Source organism: Strix aluco, chromosome 11 (assembly GCF_031877795.1).
Source record: "Strix aluco isolate bStrAlu1 chromosome 11, bStrAlu1.hap1, whole genome shotgun sequence".
NCBI classification, from domain to species: Eukaryota; Metazoa; Chordata; class Aves; order Strigiformes; family Strigidae; genus Strix; species Strix aluco.
Window position 1 is genome coordinate 19,711,990 of NC_133941.1, and position 17,743 is coordinate 19,729,732.

General features: G+C 43.9%; 1 protein-coding gene across 2 annotated transcripts in view; it reads right to left on the reverse strand.

Annotated features, from left to right (window-relative positions):
* The window catches only part of RBM6 (RNA binding motif protein 6), a 59,447-nt gene that overhangs the window by 33,383 nt on the left and 8,321 nt on the right, over positions 1-17,743 (reverse strand). For both annotated transcript variants that reach the window (XM_074836505.1, XM_074836504.1), the window contains exons 4-6: positions 16,956-17,045; positions 15,911-15,980; positions 3,156-3,229 (exon numbers count right to left, since the gene is read on the reverse strand). In XM_074836505.1, coding sequence (XP_074692606.1) covers positions 3,156-3,229; positions 15,911-15,980; positions 16,956-17,045 — 234 coding nt within the window. The remainder of the gene's footprint in view (positions 1-3,155; positions 3,230-15,910; positions 15,981-16,955; positions 17,046-17,743) is intronic.

Genomic DNA, 17,743 nt, shown 5'->3' on the forward strand with positions numbered 1-17,743 from the left:
GTTCTCCTCTCATAAAAGTCAAACAGCCAACATGTAACAAGACACCAAGAGGCGCATCACAACCATCAGGCTGCAACAAGGGCTGCACCCAGGTTCTTCAAAACAACTCAACAGCCCATCTGCCCAACCAGGGCAAAGAGCCTCCCAAAGACAGCAGGAGAGCTGGCAGCCGGCGATTTGCTCAGCCAAACCTGCCGCCCAACACCTCTGCACTAGCAATAACGGCAATCCATCACGTTCCACATACGTTACACGGGACCCTTGAGCTGTAATAAATTGCCAACGCAACAATCAACAAGGCAAAGCAATTAATAAGGGGGGCATTTTCATTACTTTAGCCACAACAATTAATACAAGTGGAATGAAACTCTCCTACAGAATTAGGGCAGTGTAGAAGATGGATGTTTCCTTATCACACGGTACTTAACAGAAAGCCCCCTCAACCTCAGTGGTCACATACACATGCTAGACTTACTGAATGGAGGGAGTTGGACCTGGTAAATCTGTAGTTAGCAAATTTGGGAATGATCTTAAGTGGGTGCTGGTCTGTGCTGAGTAAAACAAAAGGATTTCACACTGTAGGAATTATACAATGTAGGGATGCAGCAAATTGTTTTTCAGGCAGGGGCAGTTAAACAGGCATTAAACAGCATCAAAAAATGCTGTCTCTGCAAAAGCTATTTATTCCCAGCCTACAGATGACCGAGAAAGGCAGGTTGACTAGTGAGGGACTAGGAAGCCACTGTGGGCTGACACTGTTTTGCTATTTATGCTCTCACAAGAGACTGAATTTGACAGGGATAGCTGATAACCTTCTGAAAATAACTGAACTATCAAAGAATCTACATCTTAGCTAACACAGGTTTTGGTTTTTGCAGCCTGTAAAAATGCAGATTAATTCTCATTCTAAGGAGATGATCTTACAACTCTACCCTGGAAGATATTAAAATGGAATGTCTATTGTCTAAGGACAACTGAATTGCAACGCCCCTTCTGAATATCTCTATTTGGCTTTAACTGAGCAATTAAGTCAGCTCCCTCCCTTGCAGCAGGTCAGATACAAATCTTACTACCACTTTTTTTTTTTTAAATTTAAATAATTAGAAGGCCTTTTTCTTTCATGTTCAGTCCAGAGCAAATTAGAGAAGTTAACCTATGTGGGGCAATCCAGAGACTACAACTCTCCTGAGCAAATTCATATATCTTGGGTCACCCCAAAAAGCACATTTCTTGCTTCGCTAATTACAAACTACTGTAGCTCTACTAAAACACAGTAAAGACTGGCACATGCATGCTTTGGAGATGATCCCCTCCAACCACTCCATCTTCCAGGGTTCCTCTGCACACACACAGAGCCACGTATAGTAGGAAGGAAAACTGGAAGACATCATACCCTATCTGTTTTTAGCATGTCCCAGGTAGAGTGCACGGCTGGGACCGTTACCCCCACCGTTAGCAGGGCTCTGGCAGCACCCTGCCTGAACGCTGGGAAGGGAAACACCATAAAAAATTATCCAGCCTGCTGTAACTGTTGCTGTAGAGCGTCAATGTAAGCAGCAGTTGAACGCCAGCCACAACTTCTTCAAGTGCATGGTGTACAGTGATTTACTGGGCACCTCTAGGCACTCAGTTCAGTTTAAGGACTGGTACTTCCAGGCTCTTTGCTGTAGCAATGGACCAAATCTGATTAAGTGAAACACCTGTCCAAGTACACAGGGATGCTCTAAATAGAAAAAGGGGCAGAGCAGGCATCAACAACAAGAAAAAGAGGAATTCCCAAATTCCCAGGTATTTGGGGATTGCTTTCGCATAGGGAGACATTATTTCATGTGAGCAGAGTTGTGGAGAGAATATGGAGAGCCATTTGGTTAAAAGGAGTGTCATACATAATTGCAGATTCCTCAGTGACAACAAAATAAATTGGGAATTGTAGCAACACTGAAGGGGAAATAAAAGTTGTCACTGATGGTAAAAGTAATAATTAATTCTGGAGCCTTCTCTCTCTGTGATCCCCACCACCACCCCGGTGGGAATGCACCAGGCTCCTTCCAAGCAACAATTATTTCTGTAAAACATTTCTGTAAGTTGCAATACCTCTGTAACTGAAAATAGAGGCAAATGCAAGCGCTTAGTGGGACCTTTGAAACCCCAGCTGTGAAGACTCATTAACTGTAAGTACATTTTTGCAGATGCACAGCTCTGAATCTGACTCATGACTCTCCTCCCATGACAGCGAGACTTGGGATTCAGGTAAAAAGGCTTTAGATAATTGATATAGATTCTTACTCAGGCAAATTAGGAGGAAGAAGGCAGCAGAGAGGAGACTTAAGGGATGTAGTGAAGGAAGGGGGATCAATCATTAGTGTTTTTTCCTGAGTGAACCATCCCCTTCAGTTCCAAGGCACAGGGAGGGTGGTGCGAGATGGGAATCTGTTTTACTTAACGAATTTTATGTATCTTGCTCATGTTCAGTGGACAACAGCTCTAGCCTCAAACCCCAGGTCAGAGTAAAGGCTCCCCTTGGGTACTTATTCACTGGGGATTTAAGCCATTTTGCACTTTTAAGGGCTGGAAACATTCAGATTTACCAGGCGCAACTGCACGTAGGGTAGTCCTCATGTCTGCAGCTCCAGTTTGCCAAAGGACAGGGTAAATATGGGGGAGATGTACAATTAAGAATCTCTCCCACACACAAGGCATATGGAAAAGTGGAGCGTGCAAGTCATAGCTGACTCAGAGCTGCATACCAGAGGCCTCACCTACAGTCACATGTGTATGTGTGTGTGCACGCACAGCCGGGGGAAGCATTTAATGCTAGCAGAGCTCTTTCTGACTGGATTTCAGTGTGAGTACAAAAGCATCAGGGCCAAAACCTGCATTAGGAGTCTGTCAGCCACCAGCCTCTGACTCTAGCCAGTGTGCTGACATACACTAGGGAGGAGGGCAGACCGTTTGGTGTCCAGCAGCTCTTTCACACTGGCATTTCTAAGCCCTTTACAAGTTTCTGGAAACAACATTTAAACCGCAGTGTTGCGTATTATACAAGAACAGATCTTCCTTTGAATGGTTCAAAAAAACCTCATTGGCTTTCCACCACCCCACCAAAAAAAATTTTAAAAAATCTTCTAGCAGCATTGACCGAAGTGTAAAGCAACCTGGTTGGCTTCCATGCATCCGATGGCCTCTTCCAAGAGTGAAAACTCCACGCAGACATAGCCATAGTCGTAACCTGGGGACAGCATTTAAATACAGACGGGAGTCATGTTAGTGCCTTGTCATAAAGAAAGCCACATTAAATATTCAATTTCCCTTTCCCTCCAATGACAAACCCTCTAACCACCACCCCTCTACTCCAGAATGAAAAGGAGAGAAATCAGGGACTAGCTGGATGATGATTAACTGTGCAGTTTATCATGAATGTTAATAGTACAGTGTTCCCACTTCCCCTTACACAACCCAGTGACAGGCACACCCTTCCTTAGGGCAAGAAATAATTGCTTTGTGCTTTTTTTTTTAAAGCATAGTGATTTTCCATTGCTAGTTTTGTGCTACCTTGGAGGCAGTGCTCTCCAAAGCAGGTGTTGGTAAGTCATTTCGAAGTACCTTGCTGCAAATGTATTTTACACGAATAGCCAGCATTTTAACTGTACAATATTTCAGAAAAAAACTAACATGATTCATTCGCCTTTGCTATTTTTCCTTCAACATCTGCTTACTTTTGAAGTCTAAGCCCTTGTATTATGAAAAAGTGCAGCAGAGCAGGAATGAGAACTCCAATCTTCTCATTTTGGTATAGATGCTACTGCACAAGTAACAAAGCAGGCGTGGGAGCTTTAGACGCAAGAAACTAGAGTGCCTTTACTTTGCTCACTCCTTGGAAAGCTGACAGTCAGTGGCAGAAGGGATCCACTGATTCAACTGTGTACTCCAGTTACCTGCGCTGAAATGTTATGTCCCACAGTAAAGTGCAGGGTGAACACTACAGAAGCTAAGACCATCCTAAGAGCCATCCTTGATGTATCTCCAAGAACTGAAGCGCTGAGGAACAACCTAAAGTCACAGCCTCACCCTTCACATGCCAAGGCCACCTCACTGCAAAACAGTGCTTTCCAGATGACCATGGCTGAGATGTTTCTACATGGAAAAACAGCGAGAGGAAGGGCTTTGTTCCCTCCTCCTGCTGCACTTTTGGCTGGTTAGGCGTGAGGAAAACCAATCTGTATGTGGATTGTACCATTTCAGGCACCCAGCTGTCCTGGTGAAGAGCTTGTCTCCACTTCTAAAGATGCACATCTTAACACTGGTATCTCCAAGCCTGGTACATATCTGGTTCCTATTGCTTCAGTCCCTCACCTTCCACGGGAAGGTGACTCCACGCACACTTCTTTCAGGCAAGACATTCCAGTCTGCTGGAGAACAGCCCCATCTCCCCCAAGCCTATGCCAAAGAACATTTGCTGCACTCTCCAACTTTTCGTTCTCCATTTCTTTACCATCTTTGTACTTAATCACATCAGAGACAAGGCCGTACAAAATTGTTTCATCATCAAACCCTACTGATTTTTTTTTTTTTTCTGGCAGATCTTTGCACAGTGTTCTAACAACACAATCCTGACTTTGCACATTTACCTTTATAACAAGACTCCAATTTTAACCTAGCTCCACCTCTACATCACATAGGAATTTATTCCCCTTCCCCGTATTATTTTAGTCAATATAATTACACTAGAGGGAAATTTATCAATCTGGGTGCTTTTCAGCTCAGTGAAAGATGCAGGCCAGCAGCACGCCATCTGTGGTGAACGCAACTAAAGCCACTTGCTACTCTTACATGAAGTGGGCACCTGGAACTAGAGGTACAGTTTCTGCTGGCAGGATCGACAGAACCAAATTCACCCAGTTGTTCCCATAGCATCCATTCTGCTCTGCAGCTCCAGGCACACTAGATCACATTTTGAAAATGAAGCAGTTCTCCTCTCTGCAGAAGAGAGCTGCTCTCCAGGAGCAGTGCTGCCCCTTGCTGGGAGACTGTTTTGCATTCTGGGCAGACACTTCTGCTACTTCACGGCACAGCGTGCAGGCTCACATGGTACATTTTTAAATCTTACTCAAATCCAGAACTCCAGAGCCACTTCTTTCCCTCCTGTTTAGAAAAGGGCTGCATGAATGATATTTGCCAGCCTGTAAGGCTCCTCATTTCCCTTCACGGAGAGGATTTTTGAAAGCTGCTATAATCAGCAAGCAAGGATCAGAGTGTTATCTTATTTCCATGTGCATATGAAGTAGGGGGTCTCCTGACAGAAAGCAAGATTGCAGAAGTTTTCACTCTATTTGCTCTACAATGAGATGCAGCTTACATCCCAGTCCTCGTGAAGTGAATGAGTGGTTTAGACATGGATGCAATCCAGCATGACACAACTGAGAGTGCAACGCTGAATGTTATATGTAGATACAAAAGCCGAGATGCTTGGAGGAAGAATGTACACTAGAGGATCGTTCCAAGCATTACAAGGAGACAGTTAAGGGGAAGACCCGCACACTTCTCCTTCTGCACTTTACCTCTGCCCTCCCCCACCAAACTCAACCCCCCCAATAGGCATAGCTGCAGTAAGACATACAATGAGAACCAAAACCAGAAACTGCGGCCCCATATCCTGCCAAAAAGCAGCTTCAGGCCAGATGTTCAGCTTTTGTGGTCAGGTTGCAGAGGGACGCGGCATTCTGCAATTCACTACGAGTTGTCTTTGCACAGACAGCACCAAAGCAGCGACGCAAGAAGAGAGCAGCCTGGAGCCACTGCTCCACTCCAAACTGCTGATGAAGATCTGCCAGGGCTTGACACTTTCGCCCGCCCCCAGGTCCAGCCCTTTGCAGGGACCTGACAAGCACAGTCAGTACATGAGAACTAGAGAGTAACAACATCAGCCTTGGACGGTACGGCAGCCCTGGTCTGTCCTCCTGCCCCCAGCTCCACCACAGCATCCTCCCATTTTAGACCGTGATGGAAAGGCCACTGAAATGGAGGCCTGTGGAACAACAGTGCTGCTACAGCTGCCTGTGGAACAACAGTGCTGCCTTCCAAATGCAATGTTTGCTGATTTTTTTCATGATGTGCAATAATCACAGCACCCAGAGCACAACTCTTGAAACAAAACCAAGTGACTTGAGGCTGGGTCTTAGGGGGAAGCAGCTATAGAGGTTCCTGCTACCAACTGTTGCACCTCTTCCCTGCCTCCTCTGTAGGGCTGGTTCAGCTCTTTGTGTCAGCTGCTGAGCTTGCGTACTTTTATTTCCGAAGCCTTCACACAGTTTGCCTGTCAGAACGTAGTAGTTCAGCTGCTGCTACCAGAAGCAGAGCAGGAGATTTTGACAGAGGCATGGGGCCAGGCACCTAATGGCAGCAACTGGCACAACAGGCATCCAAAGGTAAGCTGTCCTCCCCTCTGAATCAGAGCTCTCGGACACCCCCTGCTATTCTTCAGGTCATGACAGTAAAACCAAAGTGATCAAACCAGCAAAGCAAAATCACTGCTGAAGACTACAGTCTGGCTTTTTTGACTCAAGGTAGCCTAAATTCATATGCAAGGTTTCACAGGAAGATATAAATCCTGGTATCTTCTTAAAGAAGTTCTTTATGTTTTGGCAGAAGTATGTGTGATCAACACAGACTCTGTCAAAAAGGAAAGAAATCAGTATTTCCCCCCACGCAACCTCTGAGCATGTTGCAGCATAGTTACACTGTCCAAATGAACCTTCCAAGAGGAACAGTCCTCCAACACTTGAACTCATCCAGATTTTGGCCCTAGCATAGCCATAAAACATGCATGTCCTCACCTTCCCCCGTGTTTTAGCTCAACTATGTAAAAGGACTTTTGCACCTTATTTAACTACTTCCTCTAAGCTGCACAAGTCTACAGTACCACAGGCTGTATACAATGGGTGAAAGGAGAATGCCAGGAGAGCGTGCACATAAAATCTAGAGAACTTGTTTTCCTTTAAGTGCTTCAATGCATACACAATCCGTTACGGATGCTCCCAAATCATGCTCCGTTGTCTTCTGCACTGAAAATGGGCATGATCGCTTAATACTTTGGAGTAAGGACACATTTATAGCTCCAGAAAGCTGCTCTGCAAACATTTGAATAAGGAATATTTTGCCACTGAAACAGATGTGTTTTAGTGAAGGGAATTTTGACAACAAATAGCAGGTCCCTGTTAGCATGCCGTGGTTTGGCTAAAAATTCTGAAAGCCTGACTTAAAACTAATGTTCTTTGGCTTCAGAAAAGATCAAAGAGATTTAAAATAAGACTTGTTTCTATACACACACAGTTTCTACTGAACAACTGACACATAGTAATGTGTTACTTCATGATAGTTTGTTATGTCAAAGATCTAAATAAAGGAAAACCATAATGTTGTTCTGATAGGGGCTGTAAAGCAGTGTGAATACATCAAAAAAAATCTCAGGAGTTTTAGGAGGCCAAATGAAAAGATCACATAACGACAGCAGCCCTGTCTGTGCCAAACCAAAGACACTTTTGGAAAGAAGGCATGATGGCAACATGGCAAAGGCATCCAATTCGAGAGGTGATCCAGCTCTGGATTCTAGGAGTGAGCATGAAGTCAGTCACGTTACTGCACACCCCTACAAGCTTAAGGCATTAGGTAATCTTATCACAGAATCATAGAACCATTTAGGTTGGAAAAGACCTTTAAGATCATCGAGTCCAACCATTAACCGAGCACTGCCAAGTGCACCACTAAACCATGTCCTTAAGTGCCACATCTACACATCTTTAAGTCCACAATAAACTGTCACCTGCCTTCTCAGAAACAACTGCTACAAAACCCACATGCTGTGGTGCAATATGAACATATTGTCTCTCCTCCAGCCTGGAAGGTAAGAAGATGGCCTCCTATGAAAGTAAGTCTGTATAACAGGTTGTCAAAAGACACTATGCTAAACTGGACAGCTGGGCCAACTGTGAATGTGGTGGAGGCCCCTGCATCTGCCAGATGGGGCCACACAGCCTGAGGGCAGAAGATGATAACGATGAAGTCTCCATAGGCAGAGAGCTTCTCAACCATCCCAACACCACTCCACTTGTGTTTTTTCCTGTAGGATGAGACAGAACTACCACAGACGAAAAGCACTTGCAGTTTTAGGCACTTCTAAGACTCAGAGACATAGCACATTACATCAGAGCCATGGTCAGCCTGCTGAAGCAAGGACATTCTTCCTGCATGCTCTCTCCAGAGACAGCATGGCAGAGCAGACTGCAGGTGGGAAAATCCTCCACAGAGTTTCATCCATGTTAGAGAAAGTTCTATTGCTCCAAAGGCAACTACGGCATAAAGTATGGAGTGAATACGAAGGACTTCCACATCCCTTGAAGGAATTTGCAAGCTCACACACTGACCTTCACACAGCTCAGGTAGTGAAGACAAGATTTTGCAAACTGTTCTTGGAGAATCTGCTATTCCTTGGTCAACAGGAAGAGCTACCTCATCTGTGGGAGATTTTGGCAATACGCCCATAACCCCATGCACAAGTTTTGCTGTTTCCTCCAAGGAAAGACGCAGATGTAGGTCATCCATACTAAAGAATGAATACCTCATCACAAGAAAATACTGGAAAACACAGGGCTAGCGCTACCTCTACACTAATATGGTTATACATAATGCCACATACACAGCTATACACTAATACTATTCTTAGCAGGCACAATACACTCGATGCTTCCAAGAAGCCAGGAGCTCCTGAACACGCACAGTAGTGACTGTATCTGTGCTTATGCAGCGAGTCCTGCCATTGCAGTGAGGATGGGCAACAGCGCAGTGCCTTCCGTGGTGAGCAGAGAAAATAAAGCTGGCCACACAGTCTGAAAACTTGGAGGGCACCCCCACAGCACGGCAGGGAATGGCAGCAATCTATCTATGCTAACACAAGCTCAGAAGCCAAAACCGAGAGCTCTCTTGATACCAGCTGGTGGATTCTGAGCATCCATAAATTTGTCAGATCTCTTTACTGCACAGATAAATTGGTCTTCAGAGCTACTAAAGCTGAAGAGTTGTACCAGAAAAGCTTGCTGTTGAATACTAAACAGGATGATCTGCAACAAGCTGTATCCCCAATGCCTTTCAAAGGCCGAGCATTTACAAGTCACACCTGGCTGCTGGGAGAAGGCCTGTCACTTCATACTGTCCCTCTGTATAAAACAAGTACACTCTTAGGCATGCATTCATGACAGCACTGCACAAGAGAACAGCACTGAAACCACAGGATATGAAACCCAGCTATATTCTGAAGGGTAGAGCACTAGAGTCCATTGTCCTCCCTCCATCCAGGAGGACAAGACCCAGAAAGGACCTGCCTGAGATGCCCTCAAAGGCAGACACAGGCAGTCCCATAAACTACAACAGTCAGACCCCAAATGACTGTCAACCCTTCTTGGACCAGAAGGAGGGTAATTTGTACACCAGCACAGAGGAGAGGCAGAAAAAACCCACAACGCTAAGATCATACACACTGTAGCTTTATTAAAGACAAAGTATTACATTATATTTGTACAGAAACCTGGAATCCAAGGAAATCTGGGGCCATCACAAAATTCCACGAGAGGACTGGAAGCTGCATACCTGGGAAGGTGTTGCAGACAAGAAGTTGGCTTTAAAGTGCTGCTAATGTGAACCTGGTCTCCGGGATATATGATCTGTCATTGAGCACAAATGCCTCGGAAAAGCAATCAATCCAGTGTCCTGACATTATTGCAAAGCCTTGAAGTTTTGTGCTGGAGATGCAAAAAGGGTGAGAAAAGTGCGAGCAAGCATATTTGTAAAAACGGTTACAGAGAGAAGGATCCTGCATGTCAAAAGTCTGTATGTTTTGTGGATGTATGTGTTTGTTGCCTTTTCTGTTGAACAGGCCTTATAACCCTGAACCAATGTTGATCACTAACACAAACACTGACTTAAAACAGATTTCTACTTCTTATTTCCTAAGCCACCACATCACAGATGAGAAAAGATGGGCAAGAATGCCTTTTGCTTCCAAAAGACAATGCACTACTGCCCTGAAATCAAGCAAGACCAGCCGAAGGCCTACCGCCCACACAGCTGGGAAAACTGGCAAGGACTGGTATTGATGACCATGGACTAATTCCAACTAAGTGCTATTTTAGTCCTTGCCAGGCTATTCTGGCTACAAACAAGAATCAATTGTTTCACACATATCAGTGCTGAAGATATTTCCCCAGCTTCTGAAAGGTGAGCCCCTGCAGACTGAAGAACTCTGCTGATGAGCGGGTGATCTGGACATGCCTCAGGAGGAAACTCCACGTGTGCATCTTGTGAGCTCATGGATGATCACTTCAGCTCTCAGCAAGCGCCAGAGACCTGCACGCCCTTATTCGTGGCTGATGCAGTAGAGTGGGCCACACAATTTTCACTGTGCAAAGCACTAGACACAGCCACAGGAGATGATTCTTCCTGTTGTGCATTATCACCAGCTTTGATGGTGAGCCAGGTTATCTTCTGTATAATCAGCACAACAGGCAAGATGCACCTCTTGCGACACAGCATGTATTAGAGACATCTCACATCAACCACAGCACGCTCTTTGTACCAAAGAATGTAAGTCCTTGTGGGATCTACCCCTAATCACTCCATAGAGTTAGTGCCAAGCCCTCTTCACAAGGAAGCCACTAGCTGGCCACAAATCCACCCTTCAGAGGGGTTTCCCCAGGGGCACTGCATCAGTCCTGAAAGGAAACGAAAAGTCTCAGTTTAGCACAGTTTTGCTGCAGACTCCCAGAAACATCCCATCCCCACGCACAGCAGCAGCTCAGCTCTCCAGCCCTACCTAAGGCTGGAAGCTGCAGCACGCCAGCACCTGTGGCACACGGGAGCTGGGGGCGAGCGCAGCGTTCCACCGGCGCTTCTGACCTCCGGGAGCGTCACTAACCCAAACCCTGCCACACGTACAGCTACAGCGAGGGAGCTAAGGCTCGGTTATACGTGGGCCAGACAAACGCAGAGCCATGCCTACTATCACAACAGGACTCTGTTTTAAGGGAGGGATCTCACTGCCTTAGGACACATTCCAGCCATTGAAAATGGAAAACTTAGCCCTAGTATGGAGCAGTGCACCACTCAAAAATCTGTACCAATTTTTCCATCACAAAGTGTAAACTTCTGGAAATTAGATTATGAGTTTTACTAAAATACAACACTGAAGAATACAATTTTAAATTTCAGAGGCTTCCTGAAATATTCCTGAAACCAGCAATTCACTGTTCTGATATACAAGATAGACTGCACTTGGAGGGAAAAAAAGGCACCTTTTAAAGGTTTATCTAAGGGGCTTATTAATATTTAACAGGGCACCAATGTGGCAGAGATTAGTGAGAACAAGCAAGATAATCCAGTTTCTTCTAGGACTTGGCCAAGGCAGTTTAAGTTTAACAAAGGGAGGGATAAGGGGGGCTGTTTCAAGCACCACATAAGGGCCAGGTCTGGAGAAATGAAACAAAAAAATAAATGCTAGTGCAAGAAGGTGGCTAAGCAAGCAATCAAGTATGTTTAGTGCCAATAGTTCTTGCTAAAACAAAAGCTTTTCAAAACAGAGCAGGCAGCTACCATTAAGTAGCTGCTAGGTTAGGCACATTTTCAGGTTACACCTCATTTCCTGCATGTACCTCCACCACAGGAGGATGCCTGTCCTTTAGCATCAGCCACCTGTGCCCATGTGGAAATCCCTCGGGCCCCACGCATTATTGCTGTTCAGAGAGCTCCTCCCTGCTCCAATCATCCCATTTCCATGGGTGCTTTGCTCCTCAGGGGTGCAGCATTGTGCTCCTGCATCCCCACACAGGGTTCAAAAGTGAGTATTCAGAAGGGTCAGAAGAGGGTTAACAAACCCAAATCTCCCAATTTCTGAAGTGCTGCACTAATTTAGAGGGTACATAAAGGGGCTGGGGTAGACCTCACTGCTCCTTCTGATGGCAATCCATCTCACCTGGTCCCTCCAGGTCCACTTCACCGAGCTCCTCTCTGCACATGCTGCTCTCCATCTTGGTCAGCGTGTCCGTTCTCCACCAGGCTCTCCCAGATCAGCAAAAACTCCTCTCGGTTCCCCAGATGGGCTTGTAGAGTAAGCTAGAAAAGCCTCATGGGCTGCCAGTAATTTTTCAGGCTCATTTTCCCTGAGCAGCTTTTCCCAACTGCTGGTACTAAGCCTAACATGAATCCTGGTTGGAAAACACACGTTCCAAGCTTGTCTCACCACAGACTGCATCCAGAACAATCTGAACAGAAAGATCAGTACGCTTCACGTTTTCACTTATTGCTTGGACACCACTGCAGCATCTTTTAAGAGTGAACAACTCATGATAAACAGCCTTTTAAGATAAAGACAGTTCCGTGTGTTTTCTTCTCCAGGGCATACATGTGTGTTCAGCCAAAGAGTTCTGTGCACATCAAACACTCAAGATGACATCTCAGACTTTGCTTATGTTTGACATTATTCAGGTGAGTAGAAATAAAGCTTGATGAGAATCAGGCAGGAGATAAGTTTAAAATCTGATTAAAATCAAAGCCAGGACAAGGTGTGTTCCTGTTAGAGTCCTCAACAGTCAATAGGTATTGGTTTCACGTTCCTGGCGGTCAGCACCAACACAAGTGCACAGACAGTAACAGGAGAATGACAGACACCGTGCCACAAGTAGCCCGGTGCTGTTACACGCTGCACTCCCAGCTCCACAGAGGGAGGCCCACACGGTAAAGCCACATGAAAGCCTTGACCCCAGTGAGGAGAGGCAAGTACCTTCAGGTGGGACAGGGGGAGCTCACAAGCCATTACTGACAACCCCTTGTCAGAGAGCTCCTGACAAGTCATCACAGCTAGTATCTACCCAAACAGCAGTACATCCACAGCGCTGCCTCCCCATGAGGCAGCAAGAGCCACCGGGAGATACTGCAGACTAAAGCAGCTGGTGGTCTTTCAGAAGATTCCACAATCACCTCAGGATTTATACTTTGTAATGATTAATTGAACAGACATGACCAAACACACTTGAAAAGGCAAGCTGAAAGATAAGCCAACAATCTAATACAGTTATTTCTGCCAAAGCTTACACATTACATTGGAAGAAGTCCTCTTCCCCTCACAAATGGATTTGATGTCTGAACATACAGGCATCAATTCAAAAATCTAACTGATGGAAATAACAAGTTAATGTTGTGTAGGGTAATACTATAAAGTCTGACTGACATTTTATCACTGTCTGTAAATAGCTGCTTTTTTGATTTAAATAGAATTACTATGCCACTTCTTAAGGTCTCTCCTTTCACTACCTTGTTTTAAATCTAGCTACCATTTCAGTCTGTGGGCTTCAGAGACAAAATAATCTAAGGAATAAACAGCTTGAATGCGTACCAAAATCACATAAGATATATTAAGAACAGTGTTCCATGTTCAGCACAACCTTCAGTGAAAATACTCTTCCCTTAGTACATACACAGTATGCAAAAAGAAATGGCTTTATAAAGAAGTTGAGCTGCTTTTCCCAAGAAAAATCAACCATACATTTTCTTCCAAAACAGAGTTTTGTGAAAGATCATACAGTGGAATCATCATGTTGAAGCTGCTGAGATAAGCTTTATGATAAGCATTACCTTTTTGTGAAACTGATCCGAACCTCACTTATTTTGAGTTAATTGCGTGTTATTTGTTATGGCTGTTATTGTTCTCCAACAGCTGCAGGCATTCTTCTCTCAAACACACTCAACATGCATACTCATGATTAATGTTATTTTTAACATTTCTGGACAGCACTCAAGAATACACAACCCACTCAGACAGGCTTAGCACACGCTCTTCTGAGCCAGGCTGCCGTCACCCCATTGAGCCAGTACAGCAATGCAGCCCGTGAACCCAGGTGTATCCAGAGACATTAGTAATCCAACAAGTTTGCTTTTAATTCTTATGAATATTTACATACACACCCCATCCTAAAAGCATTGTTTAGCCCATGACTGGCCTCTAGTTTTAAACACGCTTAGCTTTTCAGAAGTTAATGTGAATGCAATTTCACACACTTCTCTACAGGATGACCTAATGTGAAAAGCTGGATTAAATTTACCACAGCTTCTAGTTACCCAATTTCAAGAAGAAGTTTTAACAATTCAGGAAGCTTTTATTGTCCTAGACATAACCATTTTGTGTAAGAAGGATGAGAAAGCTATTTAAATTAGCAGCTGCATTTGCAGCTTCAGGACATAATGCAAAACAAAGTCTTTGGAGCACCCACGTAACCTAGAATGATGCTACACTAAATTACTGATGTTGACTGGACAGGGTTAAACAACAGCTTTAAATAGCTCATAAAATATGAGCTAATTTTAACTTCATTCTTTCCCTCCCCACAATTGCCAGAAAAATTAAAAAACCAACAACTTTGCAGCTGAGGAGACAGACTGAAACAGAACGCAGCTTTTAGAGAGACAACAGAAAACTGCAACCCTCATATTACATGTGACCACCAACAGATACCAGGGATTCTGCACGTAACTTCAGACACTGTGTCTCATCCTGAGTAGCTTTGGAAATGGGGAATGGGAAGGAGGAGACAACAGCTCTCTAATGAGGGCAGTAAGTCCCAGTAACATACACGAGAAGAGACTTACAAAGAGATTCCCAGTTCAAGCTGCTTTATTACTGGGAAGTGATGTGTTTCAGAAAAAAGCCTGACAAATCACATCAGCACAGGCAAAAACCGAGTATGTTGCAATTACTGGGTTGCAGTCAGTGTTGTGCAGGTGATGACAGCCATGCTGTACTATGCTTAGAGAAGAGGAGAGGAAGCAAGAAGGACTGACTGTGCCCCTTAAGCCCTGCTTGTTGGGCCAGACCAGATTACGTGACACACGGGTGTTCTTTAGTTCAAAGGTTCAAGAGAAGGTTGTGAAATCTCCTTTGACAGCTTCCAGAACAAAAATATACTTGAGAAATACCCAACTGCCCCAGTTTCTCTCCCCAGCTACTACATAGGAAGCCTTTATATAATGTATCGACACCAAGAATTCCAGCTGCTTCACATGCAACCCATATGGTAATAAGAAAAAGCACTGATGAAAGTAGAAGCCTCTGCTTTCCTAGGTTTAAAATAAAAAATACCAGTTTCCAGGTATTTCCTACCAGTATTATCCAAACCAATTCCCAGGACTCACCCTGCATTTCCTACCATTGCACATCTTTGTTCCAGTACAACTTTCTCACAAAGCAGCCTTGTAAAATATTTCTTTCTTCAGAATCCTATACATACTGATCAGAAGTACAGCAAAACTTTATTCTTTGAATAAGGAAGAGCATTCAGATCAAGTATTTGGATATTTGCTTATAAAACTTACTTTTTCCTTTTTTAACCTGTCTTCGTGTCTAAGAAGGGTTAACGGTTTCATGTTACTGAAGGAGAAATGTTAGGATGTATCAGGTTTCCCTGAGGACACTATTTGTGCAGGACATGTTCCACAGTAAAACCAGCTCAGAAACAAGATGTAGAGCAACCCAAATGGATTTAATAATATTTTTTTAAAAATCTATTGAGGAATTAACCTGCTGTCCCATGTCAGTATTGGCTTTACATTTGATGGCTATTAGAACAGCCTTACTGGTTTTCCTGCTGCTCCCACATCTTTCTAGAGGCACCAGAACACATGTGTCACCTCTGAAGTAGCAGTGAGCACAGCCATCGGTTTTGAAGACAAGAGGACAAACTATAAAACTCAGTGGGCATTTTCATTCAAAAATACCTGCAATTATGTCACCAAAGACTTTAACCAAACTGCCTATCAGTGTGAAAAATACCCTTTTGTAAACTTGAAACTAGAAGCACTGGAAAAGCATTCTCACCTGAACTGTAATCTTTCAGTCGCAAGTCCTTCACGGGTGTCCCATCAGGCCCTCGGAAAGCGTTGAGAATCTACAGGAAAACCAAGATCCACTTCAGTCTCCAAAATCAAACCTTGGAAAGTGAAGTGCTTCCTATTGTACATTTTTCTCTCCCCGAGAATTCTTTTCTTTCTAGGTTAACTCTGTTACAAACTGACACATTTTCCCGATTAAGTTCCAACAGTACCTGAGAACTGTTTATTTTTGGGAAGTGAGAGAACACCATTTACACCACAATTCAACTGTGAAAAGGTTTATTACACTGGCTTCAGACAGACAGTTCACCTCTGACCCTTATTTAAGGTCAGAGATGTCTTATTGCCTCTAAGAAAATCAAGGGACGTGGGGTGGTTGTTCCAAGTCTTATCCTCATCTGATGGACAAAGTTTCTGCCCTGAGTCATCCAGTATCAAGCCTCAGAAGCTCTGATCATCACGGCTAACCCTAGCAAAAACTGCTGCATGTAGGGGTTCCCATGTCTGGAACTGCCAACAACAACAAAAAAAACCTAATTCAAAGTAGAAGCTTTTGGAAAGGGAGCTTCTTTCACCTTGTAGCCTAGATTATTTTTTCACTTTTTACTAAAATCAGCAGTAGCAGCAGACATCTTTTCCATCTTCATAAGATCTCATTTAAGCAATTTCAAGTAACGAAGAACAAACAAGTTCACTTAAATACTACTCATATTCTGAGCCCAAAATATAATAACAAAGTAATAACAGTATTTGGCATATATAAAGCAATGATGGAAGTAAGGCATGTTAAAAAGAGTCTGGAGTCAAGGCTTTTAGCCACCAACACCCCACGTGCGACTGCAGAAAAAACTTATCACTTCCAGATTCCCCAAACCCAGAACAATCAGATAAAAGATAACATTGCAAGACTTCTAAATCTGGATTTTCCCTGGCGAAAATGACACATCATCTGAACTACATTAACCAGGCTTAAAAATGGTACTTTTAGAAATCCTTGACAGAAGTTTTTGGATGAAAAACCTCCCACTTACATCATCCTTTGTGGCAGTTTCAGGCACTCCTCCTAGCCGAATGAGCTTGCTTGGCTTCACATATTTGGGACAGGTCCGGTAATCTTGGTCCTTGAGTTCACACAATCAAGATAGTGTTTACAAATGAGAGATGCTAGCTCACAAGATACACAAACAGTAACAAAATAATTCAAAGGCAAAGGCCCGTCAGCAGACTGGCTCAAATCTTTAACCACACCACCGTTTAAGATTCAGAGTGCTCTGGAGGACTAGTATTGCTCGCTTCATACGCTCATTGAGCTGTACAATGAGATCTAGGACCAGGAAAATAAAACAGGCAAACCACCTCTCTCTGCTTTCCAGCAGTGGGAGACTCAAATTCAATAGTAGTTATTAATGCAGTAGTTAGCATTACCTTCAGATTTCGAAGTTAACTCTGAAGGAAAACAAAGCATGCATGAGAACAGCTGTACTGTTCTACACAAGTTCACCCAAGCCAAAAGCTTCTCTCCGGTTAGTGCTCATCAGCAATGTCCAGGAGAAAAAAACACAATAAGTTCTTCTATACACTACTTCCTCCCCCACACCCTCCCTCTGTCTGGACATTGTCAACTTGGGGACTTTCTGAACCAAATTTGATCTATGTATTTAGCAATTCCCAACTGCTAAATTGCATTTCTCTTGAGAAGAAAGTATTTCTGAGATAGAAAGGATGCCCACCAAAACAACCTGGAGCATGAGCATGACCTCAGAGAAGGACAGTGAATTAGGATAGAACTGAAGTGATGGGATATGAACAGAAGATTCCT